Below are 21,713 nucleotides of genomic sequence, written 5' to 3' on the forward strand. Positions count from 1 at the left end.
TTAAAAAAAAATAACAGCTTGATCTGGCACTTAACTGGACAGCAGCAACCTTTCCCAAAATTGAGGATTCCAGAGGCAGATCCTGCTTGCCCACAGTTTCCGGCCAGAGGCCAGCAACTCTTTATTGTCCAGCAGCCCCACTGGGAAGACAATGGTTGTTGCTGGTACTACACCTACCACAGGCTTTGGATCAACGAAGAACCCAGATCATAAACAAGTGGTGACAAAGGGGAGTCACTGGTGAGGGGGTCCAACAGCAAGGGCAGGGAGGTCAGCTGGCCACAACATTTTCCCGGTACCGGGCCCCTTGATCAGCCACAGCGTAATGCCAGCGTGGGGTTCAATCCCCATTCCAGCTATTTTAATATTTAACATTGCAAACAATTCATTGAATTCTCCAAAAATTACTTATTGATGAAACTTCCAAAAGAAAACAAATGCCACGGTGCACTTACCTTATAATTTTCTGGTGTGAAATCAAATGGTGTATCTGGATTGTTAGTGGGTGTATCTCTATGCTTAAATAGAAAAAATAAGTTTTAACATATACTGAAAGCAATTCACTTCTCAATACAACAATAATTCAGACCTTTAAAGTGCCATTTAACGTTTTAAAGGATCTTCAATGAAGCAAACATACCAGACATCAAGCACTGATGAAAGGAGGATTGGAAAAGGCTTACAAAGGAGCAGATTTTGAGAAGATTTAAGATGAAGTGAAGTAGAAAGAAGGAGGGGCTTATGGACTTCATTCTAGAACGGAGCAGGATATAGCTGAAGACTTTGGAGCAAAGGGAAAGGAGATGCAAAGGAGGCGAAACAACCAAGTATAAATGTGCGCATGAACAGAATAAGGAGGTCGCTGAGGTAGTGAGGGGTAAGGCAATGGAAGATTGTTAATGGAGGACAAGGATTTTAGAAATTATGCATTTTAACAGGAGGCAATGAATATTGAGAAGACCAGTTTTTTCTTCTTTCAAAAACATACCTTGCTAAATTAATTTACAGGATGAGGGTGTCGCTGGCTGGGCCAGCATTTATTGCCCCTTTCAGAGGGCTTTTGAGAGTCAACCACATTACTGAGAGTCTGGAGTCACATGTAGGCTAAACCAGGTAAGGATGGCAGATTTCCTTCCCTAAATAACATAAGTGAACCAGATGTGTTTTTATGACAATGGTTTCATGTTTTCTGTTTGCTTCCAGATTTTTAAAAATTGAATTCAAATTCCGCCATTTGCGATGGTGCCAGATCTTGCCTTGGGTTTCTGGTTTACTAGTCCAGCGACAATACTGCTATGCCACTGCCTCCCCCCTACATAACAGCTCAAATCTGACATTACATAAAGTGCAATATAGTTATATTTCTTTCCGTGAGACTAAAGAGCATCTTTCACCAGATTGATGGTCCTCCTGCAGCAGCTCATGTTTATCTTAGTGTGCATCCCTGGAACAGCCTAGAGCATAGAATCCTTTATTACAGAGCTACTCTGGATAAATCTCAACAAAAACCACTGCATCTCTTCCCAGATTTGCTTTACAAAGGCACATTTCAGGAGGTGGGCGACTGCAACGTCCCTATTGCAGCTGCGCCGAGACCTCAGTTATGCACAAAGAATCTGATCCGGAGGGACGTTCTCACCACCAGCCAAGCTACATCTGGGGGCTTGCTTGAAAGTTCTGGCAATGAAGAATTCTGTCAAATGAATTTGAGTCCACTTGGGGAACCATCAGACTGGATGCACCAAGTACTTACCTCCCCAGGGTGTGGAGAATGTTACTGTGGACCTCTGCCTGATGGATTTGTGGTCAAAGGGGTTTTTCTATGTGGGATAGGTGGCGTGGTTCAGTCCAGCTGAGCAAAGTATTGCACAGCAATGTGGCTAGACCTATCCTCCACAACATTAGGGACATGTAGATCTCAGGAGGCAATGACATTGGTGCTTACATACTACCCACAACTTAACGCAACTGCACATAAAGTGGCCATGAAGTTTAAAAAAATAATAATAAATTTAAAGTACCCAATCCACACCCCCCCCCCCCCCCCCCCCCCACCTAATTAATGGGAAATTTAGCATGGCAATCCACCTACCCACCACATTTTTGGGTTGTGGGGGTGAGACCCACGCAGACATGGGGAGAATGTGCAAATTCCACATGAACAGTGGACCCAGGGCTGGGATCGAACCTGGGTCCTCAGCACCATGAGGCAGCAATGTTAATCACTGCTCCACCGCGCCGCCCCCAAGTGGCCATGAAATTGAGAGTGACATTCCCCCTTTATCTTTACACAGTTTCCTTTAGACTGAATTTAATGTATTTACCCAAGATACCATCATAAACCCTGTAGAAACTATAGCAGGGTTAGAAGGGTTTCATTTTTTCTACATCTTAGTTCAAGACTTAAAACAATGCATTTCCATTTAGCAGTCTGAAGTCTTTCTACTCATCAGTAATGATTTTCAGACCATAAGGTTGCATACTTCAGTTAATTTGGTAGTGCTTATGATTCCAACCCAAATCTTATATTTTTTTGCCAAGATGTATGCTGTTCTCAGAAATATCCTGAAAGTCTGAGTAATGCAAGTTCACAGATCATTCTTTCCTAGATACAATTCTTACAGGCACCTAGCAAGAATTTCCAAAATACTTTTCTATGCCATTGAAATGACTTTTACATTTTTCTTTAGATGGAATCACATGAAATGTGACTGCTCTAAACACAACAGCTGAAATATTTCAATTCCATAGAATCACTACAGTGCAGGAGGCCATTCGGCCCATCAAGTGTGCACCGACCCTCCAAAAAAGCACCTTACCTTGACCCACTCCCCGCCTTATCCCCATAACCCCACGTAACCTGCGCATCTTTGGACACTAAGAGCAATTTTGCATGACCAGTCCACCTAATCTATACATTTAAAAAAATTAATTTAGAGTACCCAATTATTATTTTTTTTCCAATTAAGGGGCAATTTAGCGTGGCCAATCCACCTAACATGCACATCTTTGGGTTGTGGGAGTGAAACCCATGCAGGCAGGGGAGAATGTCCTCAGTGCCGCAGTCCCAGTGCTAACCACTGCACCATGTGCCACCCCAATCTACACATTTTTTGACTGTGGGAGGAAACCTGAGCACCCAAAGAAACTCGTGCAGACAGTCCGCCAAGGTTGCAATTGAATCCTGGGCCCTGGCGCTGATACTGTGAGACAGCAGTGCTAACCACTGTGGCGCCTAGTTAAGCAATCATTCATGGATTGCTAATATACCATGTACCAAAGCATATTGAAAAACCATTTCAACCCATGGATGCCAAATAGTTAAATCTCCAAAGTAATCTCAATATATGCATTTGCTGAACTTGATATTTTATCAAAAACTGCTCACATATTTATAATAATCAAGCATTACTTCTGGAAAGTTAAACCATAGGGCAGACATTGCAGAATTAAATACAACATTTCCCAAAACAATGTTGAGTGGAAGGTCAAAACAGTGATCTCAATGACAGATAAACTCTTCTCAAATTCACCCAAATAGTGGTCTCACATAAGTCACAACGATACTCGAGTGTGTGGTAGACTCCTGTCTGAGTGTACCACCACTCAGATGGAATTTTGCAATGGCCCCAGGCCTCCCTCGATGCCAGAGCCCCACAATCTGAGTCGCCTCACAGAAAAGCCCTCCATGCATGGTGCAGACGGGTATTCTGCATAGGCTGCTGCTGCACACCTTTCAACTCCTTGCGTTGTTGCCGTGTTCCAGCAGCGGAGATCCCCGGTGGAGGGCTGTCTGCACATATTATCCCGTAACATCGGAGACTTGGGGTAGAGGTTGTTGTGCACAGCAGTCCCAGTTGCTTCTGTGGTTATATTCGCTGCCAGGTGTCCCTGGAAAGGGAACACGCAGTGCCTGCTGGCACCATTGAGGCCTTCCATGCCTGGTGGGCACCGTAGGGACTGGAGTGCATTATCGACCTCTTGAATCAAATTTTGTTTTGATGTTTTAAGTTTCCTTTGAGATTCTGTTTACTTTGATGCAGGTTCCCTTTAAGGAACTGCATTTTTAATTTATCCCAGTTTGTTGATTTAGTTTATTTGGTTAATGCAAAGAAACACAACCTTGGGGTGGGGGAGGGGCGGAGGGAAGAGAAGGAGGCAGCGCATAGTGGTATTGACACTGGACTAATAATCCAGAGACCCAGGATAATGCTCTGGGTTCAAATCCCACCACGGCAGAAGGTGAAATTTGAATTCAATGAAAATCTGGAATCAAAGGTGAAATGGTGACCATGAAACCATTGTCGCTTGTCCCAGACCCACAGTGATGTGGTTGACTCTTAACTGCCCCCCACTACAATGGCCTAGTAAGCCACTCAGTTCAAGGGCAATTAGGGATGGGCAACAAATGCTGCCCAGCCAACGACGTCCACATCACAAGAACGAATATTTTTTAAAACACTCAACATAGACAATGTGACATTGTGAAATGAAAAACGCTTATTGTCACAAGTAGGCTTCAAATGAAGTTACTGTGAAAAGCCCCTAGTCGCCACATTCCGGCGCCTGTTCGGGGAGCCTGGTACGGGAAATGAACCGTGCTGCTGGCCTGCCTTGGTCTGCTTTCAAAGCCAGCGATTTAGCCCTGTGCTACACCAGCTCAGTCGGATGTGGGTTGAATATACCTTATCTGCATTTAGTATACTCTGGCACAAGATTAAGACTTTCAACCTATTAAGTTAAGTACCGGAGTTCAAACACTGACACCAGAAGTAAAAGCAGGGTTGTAACCATTGTAGTATCAGGTTAATCATAGGATCCCTACAGTGCAGGAGACCATTCGTCCCATCGAATATGCATTGACCCTCTCAAAGACCACCCTACCTAATCCCAATCCCAGCCCTATCCCCAGAACTCCACATAGCCTTTGGACACTAAGGGGCAATTTAGCATGGCCAGTCTACCTAACCTGCACATCTTTGGACTGTGGGAGTAAACCGGAGCACCCGAAGGGAACCCACGCAGATACAGGGAGTAAGTGCAAACTCCACACAGTCACCCACCGCCGGAATTGAACGCGGGTCCCTGCTGCTGTGAGGCAGCAGTGCTAACCACTGTGTCGTCTTAACTAAAATTATCCTAAATTAACTTAAAATTAAGTTTTGAAAAAATACATGTTCCTATATTGTTCATCAATTACTTACCACAAACGAGGCTGCACCACTTCCTCCTGCACATTGAGCAGTCCTTTGTATATGACGGATCTGTCTCAGCTAGAATGCAAGAATATAAAGGTTAACATTCTCAAATCAATACCAGAGACAGACACAATTTTCTTTGTGCTAAATAACAAATTGAAATGTGTTTTTCGATCATTTTTTATAAGTAGCTGATCCAAAACTATTACTATTCTCAGGAGTTGCTTGTTGGTATAATTAAAACAACTAGTTAGAGCCATAATGATGAAGTTGAAAGTGTTTGAAAATATTTTGTATTGCAGACAATACAAATCCACAGATCATTTAATTATTAAAATATTAGCAAGCATTCAAAAAAGATTACATAGCTTGGTTTACCATTTGTGGGGTGGGGAAAGGTAGTATTGTAAATTGCCAATAATATTGCAAAAAGTATAGATAAATAATCTTGACACTTCAATTTTGAAAGGTGTTAGCCCAAGGTGATTAAAGTCAGGTCCTCTAATTTATTATGCGACTAAAGTGATGAAACATGGCAGCTGCGATTTTTCAAAGTAGCACTAGTGAAAGTGTGGAAACAGTTCCCTCATTAAATTACAAAAGGAAGTCTCAAGATAAGGAATGAACAGAAAGAAAATAAAGGGTGATGCAGTGTATTATGGTGAGGATGCCTAGTTTAAAAAAAAACAAATGGAACATATGGCACAGCGGTTAGCACTGCCGCCTCACAGCGCCAGAGACCCAGGTTCCACTCTGATCTTGGGTGACTGTCTGGAGTTTGTACATTCTCCCCTTGCCTGCATGGGTTCCCTCCGGATGCTCTGGTTTTCTCCTACAGTTCAAAGATGTGCAGGTTAGGTGAATTGGCCATGCTAAATTGTTGCATAGTGTCCAAAGATTGGGTGGGACAGGGGAGTTGGGCAAGGTGAGGTGCCTTTTCAGAGGTTTGGTAGATGGCCCGAATGGCCTCCTGCACTATAGGAATTCTATGATTCTAAATAGCTTCATCACTAGAAGCTGATGTGGGAGATTGGGAGGCGGGGGAGTGCAGAGGGCTGTCTATACATTAAATTCTTCCATTTAATACCTTCATTATAAAACGGTTGCTCACATTGAGCTTGTGACAACTGGTTCCTGAAATGGAATTTCAAAAAGTGCATCTTTGAAAATCCTCTTAAAACAAAGGATGGTGACATTACCAACTCATGTCCAATCTAGTGATGGTGAACATTTATTTTACTTAGGTTTAGATTTATTGTCACGGGTACTGAGGTACAGTGAAAAGTACTTTTCTGCATACAGTCAAGACAGATCATTTCATACATGAAAAACATAGGACATACGATAAATACATAATGTAAAATACATAGACATAGGGCGAAGCACGCTTTTAAAGATATACAGTTTTCCAGTATTATAGTTATTTATAAGGATAAAAACTACTGCGAGTGTCTGCAAGAGCACTTCAGTTTCAGAGCTATTTTCTTTTATTCAAAATGATAAGACTTCAACTAGTTGGCAAGATCTTGTGAACACTGGCAACACCCCTGAAATGGCACTTGATGCCCATATCCAAGAATACAATTGTTTTAAATACAATCCTTCAGGCAGAGAATGCCAGATACCCTCAGTGAAAAAAAAATCCCCTCAAATTATCTCTAATCTTTCAGCCAATTACTTTAAATCTATTTCTCCTGGTCACGGACCTCTCTGCAAAGGGAAATAGGTCCTTCCTATCCACAATATCAGTGCACTTCAATCCAATGCCCCCTCACCCTCAGTTCTATAGAAAGCAACCCCAGGATTTCCAACCTTACCTCATAGCTAAAATTGTCCATTCCTGATAACATCCTCGTAAATTCCTTTGTACCTCTCTACTGCAATCACGATTCAAAAATAACTCAAGCAGGTCCATTCAACCCAATAAATTGCCTTTCAAAAAAATAAATATTACATAAAACAATACAGGAAGAGTAGCACTGCAATTTTCATCTCCCAATATTGCCTATTCCTTCTGTCTCTAAATTCAAATCAAGCCTGGATTCTCAGTGCTGAATGGTAACCCTGGAATCAAGAACACTTTTGATTCTTAACTGAGCAATGCACCCACCAGCTGAGTCCTTATTCATTAAAACAAAGAATCTAGTCAGGTGAAATCAAGCAACTGTCTTTTTCATCAGCTAATTAAATCTATTATTCATCCAAATGCATTGAAAATTATTTTACAGCAGGTTTGTACAGGTGCTTAACTGCCAATGATAACTCCAAGGTCAACTAAATAAATGAGTTGTTGCTCCCACATTGTTGATTTGGTTGCTGTAGAAACAACCACACAATTAAAATGGCACAATTCTGGCAGCTGTGGAGTGGAAATTGATGGAGGAGATATAAATGCAAAATTAGGCTTTATTTACACACCATAACTGATCTACAACAATCACAATTCTGTTAGAAAAACTCAGAATGATACTGCAGAGAGAGTCAGTCTATTGACTCCATGCCAGCTCTTTAAAAGAGCTACTCAATAGGGCAGCACGGTGGCCTAGTGGTTAGCACAACCGCCTCACAGCGCTGAGGTCCCAGGTTCGATCCCGGCTCTGGGCCACTGTCTGTGTGGAGTTTTCACATTCTCCCCGTGTCTGCGTGGGTTTCGCCCCCACAACCCAAAAATGTGCAGAGTAGGTGGATTGGCCACGCTAAATTGCCCCTTAATTGGAAAAAATAATTGGGTAATCTAAATTTAAAAAAAAAAAAAGAGCTACTCAATTAGTCTCACCCGCCTGCCCTACGATACTTTTCCTTTAAGCATTTATCAATTCCCTTTTTAACGTTATTTTTGAATTTGCATCCATCACCTTTTCAGACAGTGGCTCCAGATCCTAACAACCAACTCACTGCATAATTTTGTTGCGCCTTGTAATACTTGATAATAGTATTATATTCCTCGGGGTTTTGTATAGGGTGAACTAATGTTTATGAATTTTTAAGTTATCTTTTTTTTTATAGTTCACTTTGAATTTTTGTTGGATAATTAACAATTAGAGTAATTGGGGGAAGCAGGAAGGCAGTTACTTGTAAGAACCACATTTAAATTAAGTTTACAACTTCAATGTAAATTTCTTTGCTTTGAAGGAAAAGTTAAAAGTGCCGAGTTTGATAGTTTTAACTTAGAATGATGAGACATTATGTTTCAATAAACTATGCATTGCTTTAATTGATCTGCCCTAGAAGGAAACATTTATTTTCCAATATTAGGGCAGAAAGTGTTTTTAACATTTGTTCTCAATAGTTTTAATATTTGTTCATGTGAATGATAGGTGTACTATTGACAAGAGAAAGAATGTAACATTTGTTCACAGTGAAATGTGAACTTCCAGGGCCTAGTAAGAGATAGGGCTGACTCAGCTTACAACCCATGAAGGTGGTAACACTCACCAATGAAGAATTCTGAGTAATTTGGGCTATTTTCAAATAAGGAATAATGAGAAGTGGGAACAACAGTTGGAAAATTAGTATTTTTGTTCGCACTCTTTTACCATTGCTTCAATGGTATACTTTTTCTAAGAACTAGTTCATAATTACTTTTGAGACAGAAGAAATCAGACTTCACCTATATTGCCAGAATCCTAAGCCTTTGAAGGGTAAAGTATTTTGAGGCTGCCTTCACTGCTTAAGTACATTTTACATAAATTCTGCTCACTTGGGCAGTATGGTGGCACAGTGTTTAGCACTGCTGCCTCACTGCACTGAGGACCCGAGTTCAATCCTGGCCCCAAGTCACAGTCGGTGTGGAATTTGCACATTCTCCCCGCCTCTGCATGGGTCTCACCCCCACAACCCAAAAAGATCTGCAGGGTAGGTGAATTGGCCATGCTAAATTGCCCCATAATTGGAAAAATCAGGTACTCTTAAATTTAAAAAATAATTATTCTGCTTACTTAACAAATACTAGTCGTTCATACCTTGTTAGGTCAAGCACAAATGAGAACCCCTTTGCTTTGGATTAAACATTTGGAACTCGTAATTTTTTTAAAGGGTTTTATACTTTGAAACCCTCAAATTTTACAGCCTCCTTGCATAATCTCTGGTCCCTAATCAGCCCTGTTCCACTATCACAGCTTGGTATGGCAACTGCTTGGCCCAAGACAGTAAGAATCACAGTTGTGAACACAGCCCAGTCCATCACGTGAACTCGCCTCCCATCTATTGATTCTGTCTACACCTCCCTCTGCCTTGGGAAAGCGGACAGCAAAATCAAAGACCCCTCCCACCTGGGTTATGCTCTCTTCCAATAGGCAGAAGATACAAAAGTTTGAGAACACGCACCAAAAGATTCAAAAACAGCTTCTTCCCTGCTGTTACCAGACTCCTGAATGGCCCTCTTATAGACTGAACTGATCTTTCAAAGCTTCTTCTCTACAGTTGTAGCACTATAGAATCATAGAATTTACAGTGCAGAAGGAGGCCATTCAGCCCATCGAGTCTGCACCGGCTCTTTGAAAGAGCACCCTACCCAAGCCCACATCCCCACCCTATCCGCATAACCCAGTAACCCCACCCAACACTTAGGGTAATTTTGAACATTAAGGGCAATTTAGCATGGCCAATCCACCTAACCTGCACATCTTTGGACTGTGGGAGGAAACCGGAGCACCCGGAGGAAACCCACGCACATACGGGGAGAACGTGCAGACTCTGCACAGACAGTGAATCAAGCCGGGAATCGAACCTGGGACCCTGGAGCTGTGAAGCAATTGTGCTAACCACCATGCTACTGTGCTGCCCTATATTCCTTATGCTTTGTCCGATAAATTGTGTTTATGTATTTATATTGTGTATTTATAGCATGTTTAATAGGGCGGCACGTTACATTGCTGTCTCACGGCGCTGAGGACCCAGTTTCGATCCTGGCCCGGGGTCATTGTCCGTGTGGCATTTGCACATTCTCCGTGTCTGAATGGGTCTCACCCCCACAATCCAAAAAGGTGGATTGGCCACATTAAATTGCCCCTTAATAGGAGAAAAATAATTGGGTACTCTAAATTTATTTTTCAAAATTTATAGTATGTTCTATGTATTCATGTATGGAGTGATCTGCTTGGACTGTACGCAGAACAATACTTTTCACTGTACCTCAGTGCACGTGACAATAAATAAATCAAATATACATATAGAAGACTTTTGGATTCCCATTTTTATTAGCTGCCAGTCTCCTCTCATATGCTCGTATTTTGTTTTCTCTTCCCTGTGAACTTTCTATTTCAGCTTGGTTATCATTTGTATTGTCAACCCACCTTCTACCGTACACAGTTTTTTTCTGTTTCACCTTACTCTCTATTCCTTCCATCATCCAGGGAGTCCTGGCCTTGTCTGGTGGTAACTACCTTTCTCCCTCATGAGAATGTAGCTCCCCTGTACTTGACCCAACTCCTCTTTAAGGCAGCCCATTGTTTAATTACTGTTTTGACTGTCAATCGTTTATTTCCATTTAACTGGGTCAGATCCATTCTCACCGCAATTCATTGTTTTTTTTCTCTGGATTGCTCTTTTTCCATGGCTAACCTAAACCTTATGAAACCTTGATCAGCATCCCTAAACATTCCTGTACTGACCACATGGCCCACCTCATTCCCCAGAACCAGATCCGTTATCGCCACAACACCATGCTCCCATGAGGCTCTCTTCAGTTCACGGGGAGGTTTTGGCGTAGTGGTACAGTAGTCCTCCGTTATACCGCGCTCCGCAATACCGCGGTTCGCGATATACGGCAGGGGGGCTTATGGACCCCAACTGTCAGCTTCCCTCTCTGGATCAAAGTGAGCCGGCCGCTGAAATTGACACTGCCGGCTGATTGGAGGGAGAGAGCAGCCAGCAGTGTCAATTTCAGCGGCCGGCTCACTTGATCCGGAGAGGAAAGCTACTCTCTCACTGAAACAATCAGCCGGCCGCTGAAATTGACTCTGCCGGCTGCTCTCTCCCTCCAATCCAACTTTTAAGTTTTAATGTTTCTGATTGGAGGGAGAGAGCAGCCGGCAGTGTCAACTTCAGCGGCCGGCTCACTTTGATCCGGAGAGGGAAGCTGCTCTCTCACTGAAACAATCAGCTGGCCGCTGAAATTGACACTGCCGGCTGCTCTCTCCCTCCAATCCAACTTTTAAGTTGTTAAAAATGCAGCAGTGCTTGTTTTAATTAGATCCACGATGGGGGTTTTAAATTGATTTTAAAATATATGCTAGCGCTTCCCATTGTGAGTCTACGGGGGTCTGACCTCTCCCCTCTCCCCCCGCCCCCCCCCCCCCCCCCCCGTAGACTCACAATGGGAAGCGCTAGCATAGATTTTAAAATAAATTTAAAACCCCCATTGTGGATATCCGCGGCTCAGATGCAACGTGGGTGGCTGTCTTGGACCCCAACACCCGTGTTATAAAGGGGGACTACTGTATTGTCACTGGACTAGTAATCCAGAAACGCAGGGTAATGATCCGGATCTGAAACCCACCACGGCAGCTGGTGGAATTTAAACTTACTATAATATAGAACATAGAACAGTACAGCACAGAACAGGCCCTTCGGCCCTCGATGTTGTGCCGAGCATTGTCCGAAACCAAGATCAAGCTATCCCACTCCCTGTCGTTCTGGTGTGCTCCATGTGCCTATCCAATAACCGCTTGAAAGTTTCTAAAGTGTCCGACTCCACTATCACACCAGGCAGTCCATTCCACACCCTAACCATTCTCTGAGTAAAGAACCTACCTCGGACATCCCTCCGATATCTCCCACCCTGAATCTTATAGTTATGCCATCTTGTAACAGCTACATCAACCCGAGGAAATAGTCTCTGAACGTCAACTCTATCTATCCCCCTCATTTACTTATAAACCTCTATTAAGTCACCTCGCATCCTCCTCCACTTCAAAGAGAAAAGCCTCAACTCAACCTTTCCTCATAAGACCTATCCGGCAAAGCAGGCAGCATCCTGGTGAATCTCCTTTGCATCCTGGTAAATCTCCTTTGCACCCTTTCCAATGTTTCCACATCCTTCTTATAATGAGGTGACCAGAACTGTACACAATACTCCAAATGTGGTCTCACCAGGGTCATGTATAGTTGCAGCATAACCCCGCGGCTCTTAAACTCAAGCCCCGTTAATAAATGCGAACACACTATAAGCCTTCTTCACAGCTCTATCCACTTGAGTGGCAACCTTCAGAGATCTGTGGACATGAACCCCAAGATCTCTGTTCCTCCAAATTCCCCAGAACCCTGCCGTTGACCCTGTAACCCGCATTGAAATTTTTTCTACCAAAATGAATCACCTCGCACTTTTCAGGGTTAAACTCCATCTGCCATTTTTCATATCTGGAATTAAAAGTAAAATGATGACCGTGAAATCATTGTCGATTGTCATAAAAACCCATCTGGTTTACTGATGTCCTTTATGAAAGGAAATCTGCCACCCTTACCTGGTCTGGTCTACATGTGACTCCAGACCCACAGCAATGCGGCTGACTCTTAAATGCCCTCTGAAATGGCCTAGCAAGCGACTTGGTTGTATTCAACCGTGACAAAAACACAAAAAAAGGGAATGAAACCCGACAGACCACCCAGTGTTAATCCAGGCACCAGAAATGACAACCGCAGCCCCGTCGACCCCGCAAAGTCCTCCTTACTAACATCTGGGGGCTTGTGCCAAAGTTGGGAGAGCTATCTCACAGGGTAGTCAAACAACAGTCTGACAGTCATACTCACAGAATCATACCTTACACTGTGTCCCAGACACCACTATCACCATTCGTGGGTATGTCCGTCTCACCAGCAAGACAGACCCAGCAGAGGTGGTGGCACAGTGGTATACAGTCAGGAGACAGTTGCCCTGGGAGCCCTCAACATCAACTCTGGACCCCATGATGTCTCATGGCTTCAGGTTAAACACGGGGAAGGAAACCTCCTGCTAATTACTATGTACTGGCCACCATCAGCTGATGAATCATACTCCTCCATGTTGAACACTTGGAGGAAGCACTGAGGGTGGCAAGGGTACAGAATATAAACTGGGTGGGGTACTTCAATGTCCATCACCAAGAGTGGCTCCTTAGTACCACCACAGACCGAGCTGGCCAGGTTATAAAGGACACAGCTGCCACACTGGGACTGTGGTGAGGCAACCAACCAGAAGAAAAAACATACTTTTTAATGGAAAAGCCCCCAGTCGCCACATTCCGGGGCCATTCCACTGTTCGGGCACACAGAGGGAGAATTCAAAATGTTCAATTCACCCAACAGCATGTCTTTTGGGACTTGTGGGAGGAAACCAGAGCACCCAGGGGAAACCCATGCAGACACGGGGAGAACGTGCAGACTCCGCACAGGAATTGAACCTGGGACTCTGCAGCTGTGAAGCAACAGTTACCTGTGTTACCGTGCCGCCATACTTGACCTTGTCGTCATCAACCTGCCTGCTGATGCATCTAGCCATCAGAGTATCAATAGAAGCAGAGTTGCCAACCTTTCCCAACATAAATCAGTATTGTGGAAGTAAAATCCAGATTTGGAACTGATCATCAACTTCAGGAAGCGTAGCACGACACACACCCCCGGCTACATCAATGGCTCCAAAGTAGAGATGGTCGACAGCTTTATGTTCCTGGGGGTCACCGTCACCAACAGTCTGTCTTGGTCCACTCACGTTGATGCAATAGTCAAGAAAACCCAACGTCTCTACTTCCTATGGAAGCTAAAGAAATTCGGCATGTCTGCATCGACTCACAAACTTCTACAGATGTGCCATAGAGAGCATCCTATCCGGTTGCATTACAACCTGCTTTGGCAACTGCTCGGCCCAAGATCGCAAGAAACTGCAGAGTGTGGTGAACTCAGCCCAACGCGTCACACAAGCTTCTCACCCTCACATTGATTCTGTCTACATCTCCTGCTGCCTCAGGAAGGCAGACAGCATTGTCAAAGATCACTCCCACTCAGGCTTTGCCCTCTTCCAGGCCCTTCCATCAGGCAGAAGATACAGAAGTCTGAAGACCCGCACATCCAGACACAGGAACAGCTTCTTCCCCAGACTCTCCCTTGGACTGATCTGTTCTCAGTAAGAACACTATTCACGCCACCCTATGCTGCTCTTGTTTGGCCTTGTTCCGCACTGTAACCAATCACTATCTGTTGATGCACCACTGTCAATGTATTCTTGATTATTCTTTTGTATACTATGTACGTACTGTGTATGTTCCCTTGGGCGCAGAAAAAGACTTTTCACTGTACTTCGGTACATGTGACAATAAATATCAATCAATCAATTTTCATTTCAAAGTAAAAATGCCCACAAACTGAAGTATAGCTTTACACCTTTATTGCACAAATCTAAAACACAAATGGAAAATGTAGATCTAATGCTTCGTACATGTACACCATGATGAGTGGGTGTTTTCAAATTAAGTTTCAAACATTCAGTAAATCTAAGCATGAATAATGTGAACAAAACATTTGCCTTTTTTACATGAAGTTCAAAATTGTAAGTAGCACTAGCAGATTTGATGTTCAAATTAGGGTTTATGATAGTAAAGGTAAAAGAGCACAAAGAAAAGAATGGCAGGACAGCACGGTGGCGCAGCGGTTAGCACTGCTGTCTCATTGCGTCGAGGTCCCAGGTTCAATCCCGGCTCTGGGTCACTGTCCGTGTGGAGTTTGCACATTCTCCCTGTGTTTGCGTGGGTTTCGCCCCCACAACCCAAAGATGTGCAGGTTAGGTGGATTGGCCACGCTAAATTGTCCCTTAATTGGGAAAAATTAATTGGGTACTCTAAATTTATATTATAAAAAGACACACATGCGCTGTTAGTGTGCAGGGCAGAGAGGAACCGGGGACTCTGCGTGGGGCCCTGTCACCAAGGAAACCAAATACGTGTTTCGGGAGGCGGCTTGCAAATCAGCTGTCTCCTTTTCTGTATTGCTAGGAGAGAAAGCATACTTCCTTATTCGAATGGATTTTCCGTATAAAATTTGAAAAATCCGTGCTAGTTGCCAACTCCATAGAAGTGACTACTGCACAGTCCATGTGGAGACAAAGTCCCATCTTCCCATTGAGGATACCCTCCATCGTGTTATGTGGCACTATCATCGTGCTAAATGGGTTAGACTTGGAACAGATCTAACAACTCAAGACCGGGCATCCATGAGGTGCTTTGGGCCATCAGCAGCAGCAGAACTGTACCAAACTATAATTTGTAACCTTATGGCCCAGCATATCCCCCACTCCACAATTAACACCAAGTCAGGGGTTCAAACCTGGTTCAATGAAGAGTGCAGGAGGACATGCCAGGAGCAACACCAGGCATCCCTAAAATTGAGGTGTCAACCTGGTGAAGCTTCAACACAGGACTACTTGTGTGCCAAACAACAAGTAATAGACAGAGTTAAGCAATTCCGCATCAGATCTAAGCTGTGCAGTCCCGCCACATCCAGCCGTGAATGGTGGTGGACAATTAAACAACTCACTGGAGGAGGAGGTTCCACAAATATCCCCATCCTCAATGGTGGAGGAGCCCAGAACATGTGTGCAAAAGTCAAAGCTGACGAATCGCAAGAATCTTGAGCCAGAAGTGCCGAGTAAATGATTATCTCTGTCTCCTCCGGAGGTCCCCAGCATTACAATGTCAGTCTTCAGCCAATATGATTCACTCCACGTGATATCAAGAAAAGGCTGAAGGTACTGAATACTGCAATGGTTATAGGCCCTAACAATATTCCAGCAGCAGTACTGAAGACTTGTGCTCCAGAACTTGCCGCACCCCTAGCCAAGCTGTTCCAGTACAGCTACAACACTGGCATCTACTCAGCAATGTGGAAAATTGTCCAGGTGTATTCTGTACACAAGAAACAGGACAAATCCAACCCAGCCAATTACCGCCCCATCAGTCTACTCTCCACCATTGGCAAAGTAATGAAAGAAGTCAACAACAGCGCTATCAAGTGGCACTTACTCAGCAATAACCTGCTCATGGATGCTCAGTTCGGGATCTGCCAGGGGCACTCAGCACCTGACCTCATTACAGCCTTGGTTCAAACATGGACAAAAGAGCTGAATGCCAGAGGTATGGTGAGAGTGACTGCCCTTGACATCATGACAGCATTTCACAGAGTATGACATCAAGGAGCCCTAGCTAAATTGGAGAATGGGAATTGGGGGAAAACTCTCCACAGGTTGGAGTCATACCTGGCACAAAGGAAGATGATTGTGGTGGTTGGAGTTCAATCACCTCTATTATAATAATAATCTTTATTGTCACAAATAGGCTTGCATTAACACTGCAATGAAGTTAACTGTGAAAAGCCCTTAGTCGACACACTCCAGTGCCTGTTCTGGTACAGAGAGGGACAATTCAGAATGTCCAAATTATCTAACAGCACGTCTTTCGGGACTTGTGGGAGGAAACCGGAGCACCCGGAGGAAACCCACGCAGAGAACCCCGAGGAAACCCACAGGCAGACTCTGCACAGATTGACCCAAGCCAGGAATCGAACCTAGAGTCTGGCGCTGTGAAGCAACAGTGCTAACCAATGTTCTGTTAGCTCCACGTCATCACTATAGGAGTTCCTCTGGGTACTGCCCTAGGCTCAACCATCTTCAAATGCTTCACAAATGATCTCCCTTCCATCATAAGATCAGAAGTAGGTATGCTTGCAGATGACTGCACAATGTTCAGCACCATTCGCTACTCCTCAGAAAATGAAGCAGTCCATGTCCAAATGCAACAAGACCTGGACAATATCCAGGTGGCAAGTTACATTCGCACCGCAAGTGCCAAACAATGACCATCTCAAGAGAAGATCTAACCATCGCTAAATTCAAACTTGACAACCATCACTAAATACCCCACAATCAACACCCTGGGGGTAACCATTTATCAAAATAAACTGAACTAGCCATATTAATACTGTGGCTCCCAGATCAGGTCAAAGAGCTGAATGTCAGAGTTACGGTGAGATGACTGCCATTGACATCATGACAGCATTTCACAGAGTATGACATCAAGGGGCGAGTAACTCACCTCCTGATCCCCCAAAGCCTGTCCACCATCTAAAAGACACAAGTCAGGAGTGTAATGGAATATTCTCCACTTGCCTGGATGAGTGCAGCTCCAACAACACTCAAGAAGCTCGACACCATCCAGCACAACGCAGCCCGCTTGATTGCCACAAAATTCCCCCACCACCGGCGAACAATGGAAGCCATGGATAACCAAGGTAAAGTCGCCATAGTCCCAGATGATCATAGGTTGCTTTTCCCCTTGAGAGGGAGAGCTGACTGGTGGTGATTTAACCGGAGGATCACCACACCTCGGGCAAGGGGCAAGGTTGAGAATAACCTTAGCTGGTATGGGAATTGAACCCACGTTGCTGGCCTTGCTCTGTATCATGAACAGCTGTCTAGCCAAGTGAGCTAATCCAATTTTAAGTATTCAAAAAAATATTATATGCTCGTTATCTTTTAGAACCAACGGGAATCAATTTGGAAAAGGGACCAGGCCTTTTGCAAATCAAAAGTATTTTCCAACAGCCCTGCAGGAGAATGTCAATTCACCATTGGCACTCCCCAAATTAAGATTAAAACAAAATACAGTTCGGGTAACATCAATGGACCAATTATTATATTTATTTTAAAAATAAAATCCCTGGAGAATTCTAGAACCAATAAATAACATCTTCATACACTGAATACATACATAGCTCACAAACTGAAGCAAAAGTAACCCACTTCAATTTGCATACCGTCGCAACCGGTCCACATCAGATGCCATTTCCCTGGCCCTACACTCATCCCTAGAGCATCTCGAAAACAAGGACTCTTACATCAGACTCCTATCTATTGACTACAGCTCCGCCTTCAACACCATAATCCCAGCCAAGCTCATATCAAAGCTCCAAAACCTAGGACTTGGCTCTCCACTCTGCAACTGGATCCTTGACTTTCTGACCAACAGACCACAATCAGTAAGAATGAACACCAACACCTGCTCCACAATACAGTAGTCCTCAATACCGGTGCCTCGCAAGGCTGCGTACTTAGCCCCCTACTCTACTCCCTGTACACACACGACTGCGTGGCAAAACTTGGTTCCAACTCCATCTACAAGTTTGCTGACGATGCGACCATAGTGGGCCGGATCTCGAATAACGACGAGTCTGAATACAGGAGGGAGATAGAGAACCTAGTGGAGTGGTGTAATGACAGCAATCTCTCCCTCAATGCCAGCAAAACTAAAGAGTTGGTCATCGACTTCAGGAAGCAAAGTACTGTACACACCCCTGTCAGCATCAACGGGGCCGAGGTGGAGATGGTTAGCAGTTTCAAATTCCATGGGGTGCACATCACCAAATCTGTCCTGGTCCACTCACGTCGACGCTATCACCAAGAAAGCACAACAGCGCCTATACTTCCTCAGGAAACTAAGGAAATTCGGCATGTCCACATTAACCCTTACCAACTTTTACAGATGCACTATAGAAAGCATCCTATCGGGCTGCATCACAGCCTGGTATGGCAACTGCTCGGCCCAGGACCGCAAAGAACTTCAGAGAGTCGTGAATACCGCCCAGTCCATCACACGAACCTGCCTCCCTTCCATGGACTCCATCTACACCTCCCGCCCGGCTTACTCACTTTTCCAACTTCTTCCATCGGGCAGGAGATTCAGAAGTCTGAGAACACGCACGAACAGACTCAAAAACAGCTTCTTCCCCACTGTCACCAGACTCCTAAATGGCCCTCTTATTGATTGACCTCATTAACACTACACCCTGTATGCTTCAACCGATGCCAATGCTTATGTAGTTACATTGTATATCTTGTGTTGCCCTATTATGTATTCTCATGTATTTTCTTGAATTTTGTTTAATTCCCTTTTCTTCCATGTACTGAATGATCTGTTGAGCTGCTTGCAGAAAAATACTTTTCACTGTACCTCGGTACACGTGACAATAAACAAATCCAATCCAATCCAATCTCCGATCCTCATAGTTTACATAAAAACTTAGCTGATGCAAACTTGGTAGCATTTTTTGTATTTAGTAGATTATATATTCAAGGCATTTCAACAGAAACAATTGGACCAAAATAGATACCAAATCAAAGCAGGAAGGGGATGAACAAGGTGAAGATACTGAGTGCCAACACATTAGGATTCATTTGAAATTCTTCAATTGCAAATTAAATGGAACACAATTGGGGATATGGTGGGGGAATTCAGTCACAGTGAACAAGTCACATTTGTGTAACTATATTGAACAGAATGTCAATTAAAAAGTCCAAACAGTTGTAAATACACAGGGTGAAATGGAGGGGGGTGGGGGTAAAAACTAATGACACGAAGCGCAGCCAGGGTTACTGGACGATGAATGAAAGGCTGGAGGAAGCTGCAGAGCTCAGGGTGAAGCCGGCTTCTCTCTGAAGGTCAAACCCACCACTACCACCGCCGCCATGTTGACTCTCAGTCAGCACAGGGCCCGCATTGACTGCCTCATTCGCTTTCAAACAGGCTCCACACACACAATCAAAAATACCTCATCTCACTCGGTTTGCAATTCCCGGGAATGACTTAACAAACGGTGTCGATCCTTACCGAGTGTGAGACGACAGAGCGGTACAGGCCGGACAGTAACATGGCGGCGCAGCTCGGCGGCCGCCAACCGTCAGCCACCCGATCGATACAATCGCCGAGCGACTGCACAGCCTGGCGCACAGACCCTGCAATCAAACTCAGAGCAGCATCTGCAACCATTCCATGATTCATGTGCAAGTAGCTGTATCTGACGTGCAGATTTGTGATCTCTATAACTAACTAGGTGCCCAGGATGCATTGGTTTCTAAAGTCCAAACAGTTAATCTATAACTAATTGTATCTGATATATTAATTTACACAGCCAGTCCATACATTTAATCTATAACTAGCTGTATCTGATATATTAATTTACACAGCCAGTCCATACATTTAATCTGTAACTAGCTGTATCTGATATATTAACGTACACAGCCAGTCCATACATTTAATCTTTAACTAGCTATATTCTTCCACACCTGCTGAATTTATCCAGTTAATCTGTTTTTATTTCAGATTTCTAGCATCCACAGTATTTTGCTTTTATTTATGTATTTAAGGGTAAGCTGGGTAGGTACAGAAGGGAGGAAAGAATACAAGGATACTTTGCCAGTGTGAGATGAATTAAGGTGGTTGAAGCATAAACATCAGCATAGACCAGATGAGCTGAATGCCCTCTCCACTTTCCTGGATTAGTGTAGCTGCACTCAAGAAACCCGGACAAAGCAGTGAGCCCGATCAACAGTGCAGCCACCATCTTAAACTTCCACTTAATCCACCACTGGTGTACTGTGGATGCTATTCACTGGGTGCACTGCTGCAGGTTTCTTGGGCATCATCTCCCAAACCTGTGACCTCCACCACCTAGAAGAACATTAGCAACAGCTATGTGATAACACTGCCACCTGCATGTTCCCCTCCAAATCTCACACCATAAGACTGGGTAATCTAACACCATGACTTCATTGTTGATGGGCCAAGATCCTGAAGCTCCCTAACAATATTGTGCAAAATTTAAGCTGCACCAACTCTTTATTACAGAGGGCACAATGTAATGGAAAAGTTTCAAACTGGACTTGAACTAGGGGTTGGGGGTTGCGGGGTCGGTTGTAATACTTTATTGTTGGATTCTGCTGTTGCTGTGTTCTCTTTTTCTGTACTTTTGCAATTTTGATATGGTTATTTATGGGGGTGTTGTTCTGTTATTTTTTTTTGCTGTGGGGCATTGTTTGAGTTTTGTATCTTGCGGGGAGGGTTGGGGGGGTTTGTTGTATTCTATGTCGGGTTGGGGGTATGGAGTGGGGCTGGTATTTGGGAGCTGCGTCAGAAGGGTGTGGTGGGGCAGTGCGAAAGCGCGGGCTTTCCTCTGGTTTCCCGCGCTGCGGGGCTGGGGGGTGGAGACGATGACGGGGGGAGGCGGGGCCTTAACTGGTTCTTCCCCGTGCTGGAGCGGTGCCTGGAGGAGGGATAGGATGGGGGATGATCCCACTTTGGGAGGGGTCGGGTTATTTGCGGGAGTTTCCGGGGTCAGCAGAACTTAGCTGACCCACGGAAGTACAATGGAGGACGGTTCGCGGCTAGGAGGGTTCCCAGCCTGGGGGGGGGAGGGAGGGGGGGAAAGGGGAATACCGGGTTGCTGCTGGCAGGGTCAGGAAGGAGCTGGTGGGGGCCGGGGAGACAGAGGTGAGGTGTTGTCGCTGTGGGGACTGGGTCGGGCAGGGGGTGCTGGCCTGGGGCGGGCAGTCGACGGGCTATGGCTAGTCGACGGGGGAGGTGGGGGGGGGACGCCCTCTGATCCGGTTGGTCACCTGGAATGCGAGAGGTTTGAATGGGCTGGTGAAGCGGTCGAGGGTACTTGCTCATCTGAGGGGGCTAAAGGCAGATGTGGCAATGCTTCAGGAGACCCACCTGA

The 21,713-nt window shown here is 44.6% G+C and overlaps 1 protein-coding gene across 1 annotated transcript in view; it reads right to left on the reverse strand.

Annotated features, from left to right (window-relative positions):
- ndufv2 (NADH:ubiquinone oxidoreductase core subunit V2) overlaps window positions 1–20,032 on the reverse strand; it is a 43,593-nt gene extending 23,561 nt beyond the window's left edge. The window contains exons 1-3 of the mRNA XM_038808703.1: window positions 19,826–20,032; window positions 5,205–5,273; window positions 456–518 (exon numbers count right to left, since the gene is read on the reverse strand). Coding sequence (XP_038664631.1) covers window positions 456–518; window positions 5,205–5,273; window positions 19,826–19,996 — 303 coding nt within the window. The 5' untranslated portion in view covers window positions 19,997–20,032. The remainder of the gene's footprint in view (window positions 1–455; window positions 519–5,204; window positions 5,274–19,825) is intronic.
- Between the last annotated feature and the right edge of the window lie 1,681 nt (window positions 20,033–21,713).

The sequence above is a fragment of the Scyliorhinus canicula genome, chromosome 10, assembly GCF_902713615.1.
Source record: "Scyliorhinus canicula chromosome 10, sScyCan1.1, whole genome shotgun sequence".
In the NCBI taxonomy this organism is placed as follows: domain Eukaryota; kingdom Metazoa; phylum Chordata; class Chondrichthyes; order Carcharhiniformes; family Scyliorhinidae; genus Scyliorhinus; species Scyliorhinus canicula.